Genomic DNA, 8165 nt, shown 5'->3' with positions numbered 1-8165 from the left:
CAGGGAGGGAGGGAGGGAGGGAGGGAGGGAAGGAAGGAAGGAAGGAAGGAAGGAAGGAAGGAAGGAAGGAAGGAAGGAAGGAAGGAAGGAAATGCAATGGGAGAAAGCCAATATCCAAATACTAAAGATCTAGAAGACAAAATCTGTATCAATTAATACTGAGCAGAGGTTAACATATTTTAATTGTTCTCATAGGGTGCAATGTACTCCCGAAAGATTTGCTGACATAGATTCATCAATTCCAGTACACGTTTGTCTATTCCAAGAGAAGAGCATATGCTTTTATAACAAATGACTTCTTCCAGAGTTTGGAAATAACTGGCATTACAATAAAACACACGTGTTCTGGACAGCTAACACAAAAAGAAAATATCAAAATATTAAGATAATTTTATCACAGAAGGAAACATAATAAAATATTTCTTTAAATGTTTATAAAAATTAACATCCATAATGAAAACAATTTTCTCTTTGAGTAGCAGGAGGAAGTCATCTTATTTAGCACGGAGGTAATCATCTTCTCCATTCTGAGGAAGTAGGGTTAAAATTTTCAACTTAGAAGCTTAGTTGAATATTATAAAACCTATCCATTAAACACAGCTCACCACTAAAAACTGGTTCCATACAAAATGAATTTTCAGAAAACATGTAGGGAAAGGCAATCCAATATATTTGAATTTTCAGGTAGAAAAAAGCAAAACAAATACTGATTTTATAATATTTGTTAAAATTATACATTTTGTTAGAGATTCAAAATGAAAATTTATTCTTCTTTGTCAAAATACACTACACTTTTCCTTAGAAACATCTAAATTCTGGTGAAAAAGGAGCCAGAAATCTGTGAACTGAAAATCTAAAGGGTATTATTGGTATTCAGTAGGCTGGGTTTCACAACAATGACTTGACAAAGCCTTGACACTAAAAGTACTTGTATCTGTTGTCAATCACTCGCTCCTTGACATGTCAAGTGCACATCCTTTCAGGGACAACTTCAATCAACATTAGCACTCAAAATATAGCACACAGTGTCACCGCCTCAGAAATGAGAAGAAAAATAGAATGTGTTAGGTGGCAGGGAAAGGTAGAAAGGCATTCCTCTTTATAGAAGACCAGATTCAAATGGATAGTAGAGAAAAACCACTGAGCAAGCTGGAAGGCTGAAATCAGGTATATATAAATTCCTTTGGGTTAAAAAAAAATGCCCTCTTGCCATACATTTTACCAGAGGAAATTGGAATAACATATCACAGAGGCCAACAGAGGTCCATACTGTAATGAACCTTGGACCTATGAACCTGCCTTGCATGTCAGATTATTAGACCCTGGAAAACAAAGTTAATTTGGGAAGAGAGGTACCTACAGACATGAAAATAATCTGAAGCAATTGTATGTGTTGCTCCATTATTCTCTCAATAAGTCTCTTTTTTTATATTTTAGCCCAGCTCTTTCTTTCACTCCTGCCTCTATTTTTTTTCTCTCCTCTTCTCATTCTGTCAGGAAAACACACTGAGAAAGCAAGGGGTCTGGTGTCAGACAGCCCTGTGTTCAAATGTGTACTGACTAATTAGATGATAACTCTGGGCAACCTGGTTAACTTTTCTAAACCTCATCCTGCATACGCACAGAGTATGTCCAATAACCTACGCTTTACATGGCGGCTGTAATGGCCAAATGACGTAATATTTGTATAGAAAGCATGCAATGGTGATTGGCACAGGAACTGTTCAATGTACACCTATTTCCCGACTCTCTCTTTCTGATTGTGTTACTTTTGACTTGGCAACAGCATCTATGTGCTTTCTTGGCCTCGATGAGGAAACTCAAGGAAAAGATGTTGATGCCATCTTCAGTACACTTTAAGAGAGATAACCAAGGATACTGGGAAAACAATCAGACTATTTTCGTTTACATATCATAACCTACAGCTGATCAATTCGTTAGTCTTATTTTGACTTGTACAAGCTTCCTGGTGTCAGGTCTTAGCCATGGGCCAATCTGGTGTTTGTGAGCTGCAACAAATGATAATCCAAATGTGTGGCCTACTCAGATTACATATTTAAAAAAATACACTTTGGAGGCATTATACAAACCTAGGTTCCAGCAGAATTTATTAAAAGTGGCAGACAAAGAACAAAATTATCAAAAGCATTTCTTCTCCAGCTATAAGAAGTTTTCATTACTATGACCTGATGAGCCACAAAAGCTGGAAAAATTAGACACATATTTAGGGGGAAAACCCTTAATTAAAAAAAGTAAGGGCAAATATAAATCCTTTGGAGTAGCACTTACTTGAATGCCTTTCACTAAAATAATTTGTGTCATATTTTCATTCATTTAATAGGCAAGCCCTGAATTATTTTTTCTGCTGACTCTATTCACTTCAACAGGCTTCCTACTCCAGTAGAATCGAAAAGATCAGTGGCCTTGTGTGGATGCCCTAAACAAGAGGGAAGTAAGATTTATTAAGCTCACGAAGAACATGTTTCTCTACTGAAGATGGCAGACTTCTATTTTTCCAAGTTCCATAGATAATTGAGTATACAGAACTTGTACACTTTTTTCTTTTTCAATTGGTATCCTTGCCTTTTTTTGCCCTTTATTATACATATTATTAAACTTTACAGCCAAGAACTGCCACAAAGCATTCATTCTTTCCTAAGATTAGAACAGGAAACGAAACATATTTATTTTCATCTAAAATAGTGATTCAAGTACTCAAATTTCATATGAATCTACCTACACAGGTAGATGAGAAGCAACTTAGCAGTAATAGCATCAGAAAAGAAAGTTCTCATCCCCCAGGGCAGTTCACACTAATAATTAGAAAGAAAAAAGGAAAGCTGTGAATTACAATGAACTAAGACTAAATAAGTGTCCATGTTGGATTAAAGAATTTGAGTTGTCATTTTGATGTATAATGAATGTGAAAATCATCCATTTAATTAAATGGTACATGGTACAATCACTTTGTTCTGCATTAAACCACTGAAGTTATAGTGCTTTTAGTTTAGCAATTGTTTACTATTATGCCACCCATGACTTCTCTCAGACACTGCTTAACCTACATTATTCTAAATGTGAAATCTGGAACTTATAAGAACATTATAGTAATGTTAGTTTAGTTGATATATTTCATCAATATATTAGTGCATATAGAAAATACACGAATATGGGAAAACTTCTTTAAATCACAAAAGGAATAAATTTCTAGATGTAATTGATGAAAAAATTAAAAACCAAGAACATAAAAAACTGCAAAAAGTCTTTACATAGACTAATTACTCAGACTTTTAAAGTATTTGCGAATCATGCCTACAACTACAAAATGTAAAAACACAAAAAAAGCAGTTTTTTTGAAGAAAAACTTGGAAATTTTATGAGTCAACAAGAACACCAAGGTCCCTGCAAACACACGAACAGGCTGGAGTTTATAAGCATGTGACTATGTTGTGATAGTGGGTGGGGTGGTCTATGAAAAGAAGAAAGAACAGAACAGTTAAGAAGGTCTTGGAAGCCAACTGAGACTGAAGAACAAGAAAAAAACATTCTGAGAATATAAGAATGAGCTTGATTAGAAGGATTAAAACATTCATATTTTCTAACACTGAAGCCATATACTTACTGCTACTGCAATTCTTCCAAGGACATGTTCTGGGATTTTCCTATATACATCCAAAGATCCCCCTGTAGAGACAAACGTGCCATGTTACCACAAATAAAACTACCAGAGCAGCGCACTGGGCTCCTCCTCTGTGTACTCACTGTGAGAGTATGTTTCTACCCTTCTTACAACCACACATTGGATGTGTAGTATAAAACTTGTTTTTAGTCCAATGTTACCTATAACATAATCATACTTCCTGATGAAGTATAACTAGATAATTCCATTTTATTCCTAAGTGTATAGTCACATACGTGAAAAACTGAAAGAAACTAGTCAAGGGCAAACTAAGAAACTACACTTTATGTCAACTTAAATACATACACAAAATCATAAAGATCAATATGGATAATGACATTTAGGTGCCTGCCTTTTTTAACAGTTTTGCTCAAATGTAAACCAGGGTACTATGTTAGAATTTTCATATTAACCCAACAAAAGCAAGAATACATGCAGAGAACCACTACTTCGTTCCTTAATGATACGATTATGAGATGTTTTAATAATATGTAATAACCTTTAAGAGTCAAATTGAAGTATATCAGTCTTTCAGTTCTATAACAAATTATTACAGAGTATTTGACAAATATTTTTTCCTATCAGAGGCTAAAATTCATATTTAACACTATATTACTGGTTGACGTATAAGTATGCCTCATAAGGTACTAAACATGAAGTATGTCATTCTTTTGAAATGCAAATGTGAATATTTTCATGTCAACTTTTTATAAAACTGAACATCAGAGAAAATATTATTTTTCTCTGTAAAAATAGTGAATGCATATATAAACCTATATGTATGCAAGTATACATATATATGCATATACACACATGCCTATATATGTGGCTACTGGCTTTACATTTATCTTACTTAAAGCAGATAGAGAAAAATGATCACTCTTAGTTAACCTTTGCTTGTAGTTGCCAGATTTGAACAAGAAACTAGGAAACCACAGTGTAACTAAACATTACACTTTGGCTCTGGGTACTACTGGGAAGATGATGAAAAAAAGACACTTCTGCTATGAACTGAACCATCCTTATTTACTAAAATAACATTTTTATTATAGATGCAATAAAAGTGAGAATACAGCAGAAAAACATTTTATGTTCTCATTGATCTTTTAGATAAATTGGCAGTAGCAAGGATAAATAAAAAGATCAAGCTTTACATGCTGGCATTTGGAAGACTGACAAATGCAGCTTATTGGACCAATCCCTTATGAAGTGAATGATCTGACTGGCTCAAAACTAGGAGGTGAAAACCCATCCACATGTACCAGTAACAACTTCTAAGAGGACATTTATTTTTACCAAGGATATAAATCAGGGCTTACTTGACTAAATGGACAATGGTTTCAACAAGCTAACCCCAAAAAACAAAGATTACTTGACCACCATTATCAGTAGAAGAAGCCAAAAAGGAATCTAATTTTGAGGTAGTTCATTGTTTTTTAACCTCAGTTAGACCCACTTTTCTTAACTATCCATATGGCTAAATGTTTGTTTGGTTTTTTTTTTTTTTTTTTTTTTTTTTCCTTTTTTTGAGGTAGATTCTCCTGTTGCCCAGGCTGGAGTACAGTGGTGAGATCTCGGCTCACCACAACCTCTGCCTCCCGTGTTCAAGCGATTCTCCTGCCTCAGCCTCCTGAGTAGCTGGGATTACAGGTGCTCGCCACCATGCCCGGCTAATTTTTGCATTTTTAGTATAGACGGGGTTTCACTCTGTTGGCCAGGCTGGTCTCGAACTCCTGACCTCATGATCTGCCTGCCTCAGCCTTCCAACATGCTGGGATTACAGGTGTGAGCCACTGTGCCCAGCCCCATATGGCTAAATCTTTACAGAGCTGGCTCCGTGACATCACTGATTCATCTTGTCCATTAGAGACTGATTCATGTCCATTAGAGATAAATGTCATAGGTGAAAAAATAATGCAGCAGATCCACTCAGAATTAAGAGTTCCTTGGCCAGGCGCAGTGGCTCATACCTGTAATCTCAGCACTTTGGGAAGCCAAGGCGGGTGGATCACAAGGTCAGAAGTTAAAGACCAGCCTGGCCAAGATGGTGAAAGTCTGTTTCTACTAAAAATACAAAACTTAGCAGGGCACAGTGGCAGGCACCTGTAATCTCAGCTACTCAGGAGGCTGTGGTAGGGGAATTGCTTCAACCCAGGCAGCAGAGGTTACAGTGAGCCCAGAGCACGCCACTGCACTCCAGCCTGGGAGATAGAGTGAGACTCTGTCTCAAAAAAAAAAAAAGAGTTTCTGTTAAGTTTGATGAGTTCTTTTTCTGCGATTCAGTTAATTCTTATCAGGCTAAAAGTGGCAGGGGGTTGGTTTAATTTTTCTCTGTTTTATTATCATTTCTATCCTACAGGTCTATCCAAAAATGCAACTCTTAGACCTATCAAACATTAGTGCAGGAAAGGACATTAAAGATCAATCCGGCCAGGCGTGGTGGCTCACACCTGTAATCCCAGCACTTTGGGAGGCCAACGCAGGTGCATCACCTGAGGTTAAGTGTTCCAGACCAGCCTGGCTAATACAGTGAAACCCCATCTCTACTAAAAATACAAAAATTAGCCGAGTGTGGTGGTGGACACCTGTAATCTCAGCTACTAAGGAGGCTGAGGCAGGAGAATTGCTTGAACCCAGGAGGTGGCGGTTGCAGTAAGCTGAGATCGCGCCACTGCACTCCAGCCTGGGTAACAAGAGTAAGACTCCATCTCAAAAAAAGTATCATTCCAGCAACTTTATTTGACAGGTTGGGAAAACAGTCCCAGCAAGGTGCATGTTCTAGGTAAAGCCCGAGTCAACTGATAGCGGAGCTCAGAGAAGGCCTGAGCCTTTGAAGTGTCATAAGTTAGAGATTTAAAAGGTGGCTAGGCACAGTGTCTCTCACCTGTAATCCCAGCACTTTGGAAGGCCAAGACGTGTGGATCATGTGAGGTCAGGAGTTTGAGACCAGCCTAGGAAACATGGCAAAACCTTGTCTCTACCAAAAATACAAAAATTAGCTGGGGATGGTGGCACACACGTGTAAGACCCAGTTACTTAGGAGGCTGAGGCAGAAGAATCACTTGAATCTGGGAGATGAAGGCTGCAGTGAGCAGATTGCATCACTGCACTCCAGCCTGGGTGACAGAGCGAGATACTGTCTCAAAAAAAAAAAAAAAAAAAAAAAGATTTAAAAGGTTTCCTCATGATGTGACATAGCTTGAGAATCACGTAAACTTTCTGCAGTTTAAAAAGTCTCATGCAATGTGATACTACGACATACATTGACAGAATTTAATTTTAGCTGAGATGGTGGTATTCAAGGCATTTAGAAACTCATTCATTTGTGGCGTGGTAGGTTTGAACTTTTTTCTTGAGATTCCAAGGTTACTGGTTTGTTCCCTGTGGCCTGTCACTTTTCTTTGTTCCCAGAAGTAACCAAATAGAAATTCTGAAGTTGAAAAGTATAATAAGTGAAAATTTATTAGAGAGGATCAACAGTGTATTAGAGAAGGCAGAAGGAATGATCAAGGGAGGTAAAGAAAGGTCAACTGAGATTGTCCTGTCTGATGATGAAAACAAAAGAAAATGAAGACAAATGAACACACTCTCAGAGACCTGTAGAATACTATCCAGCATACCAACATATGCATAATGGGAGATCAGCAAGAGAGGAGAAAAGGGAAGGAGCAGAAAGAATATTTGAGGAAATAATGACCCCAAACTTCTTAAATTTAGTTTTAAAAAGTGAATCTATACATCCAAGAAGCTCAATATACTTCACATAGGATAAACTCAAAGAGATCCATACCTATATACATTATTATCGAATTATCTACAGCCAAAGACAAAAGAAAATCTTGAAAGCAGCAAGATAAGTGACATGTCAATTATAAATAATCCTCAAAAAGATCAAGAGCTGATTATTCATCAGAAACCACAAAGGTCAGAGGCAGGGGAATGACATATTTGAACAGCTGAAAGAAGAAGAATGTAAACCAAAAATTCTATATCCAGCAAAAAACTATTCTACAAAACAGAAGGAGAAATTAAGACACTCTCAAATAAACTGGGAAATTTATCTCAGAATATTGAGAATCAATCAATAGTTGACCTACCCTACAAGAAATAAAATACAATCTTTCAGACTAAAGGAACTTTAGACTGAACTTAAAAGACTCAGATCCACATGAAGAAATAAAGAACACAGTAAAGGTAACTGCATACATAAATATAAAAGACAGGATAAATGTATGTTTTGTTTGTATCTCTTTTGTTCTCCTATATGATTTAAGAGACAATTGCATAATTTTAAATTTGTGTTAGATACACAATATAAGAATGTCACTTATGGCCGGGCGCGGTGGCTCACGCCTGTAATCCCAGCACTTTGGGAGGCCGAGGCGGGTGGATCACAAGGTCAAGAGATCGAGACCATACTGGTCAACATGGTGAAACCCCGTCTCTACTAAAACTACAAAAAATTAGCTGGGCATGGTGGCGCGTG

General features: G+C 37.0%; 1 protein-coding gene across 11 annotated transcripts in view; it reads right to left on the bottom strand.

The window, feature by feature from the left end:
- MAP2K5 (mitogen-activated protein kinase kinase 5) overlaps positions 1-8165 on the bottom strand; it is a 261524-nt gene that overhangs the window by 148837 nt on the left and 104522 nt on the right. For all 11 annotated transcript variants that reach the window (XM_032244603.1, XM_032244610.1, XM_032244604.1 and 8 more), the window contains one exon: positions 3623-3684. In XM_032244603.1, the coding sequence (XP_032100494.1) occupies positions 3623-3684 (62 nt within the window). The remainder of the gene's footprint in view (positions 1-3622; positions 3685-8165) is intronic.

This window comes from Sapajus apella, unplaced genomic scaffold (genome assembly GCF_009761245.1).
Source record: "Sapajus apella isolate SASKATOON/1434 unplaced genomic scaffold, GSC_monkey_1.0 scaffold55, whole genome shotgun sequence".
Taxonomy (NCBI): Eukaryota; Metazoa; Chordata; class Mammalia; order Primates; family Cebidae; genus Sapajus; species Sapajus apella.
The sequence above is the reverse complement of the archived record's forward strand: the minus strand, read 5'-3'. Positions and strand labels throughout refer to the sequence as shown.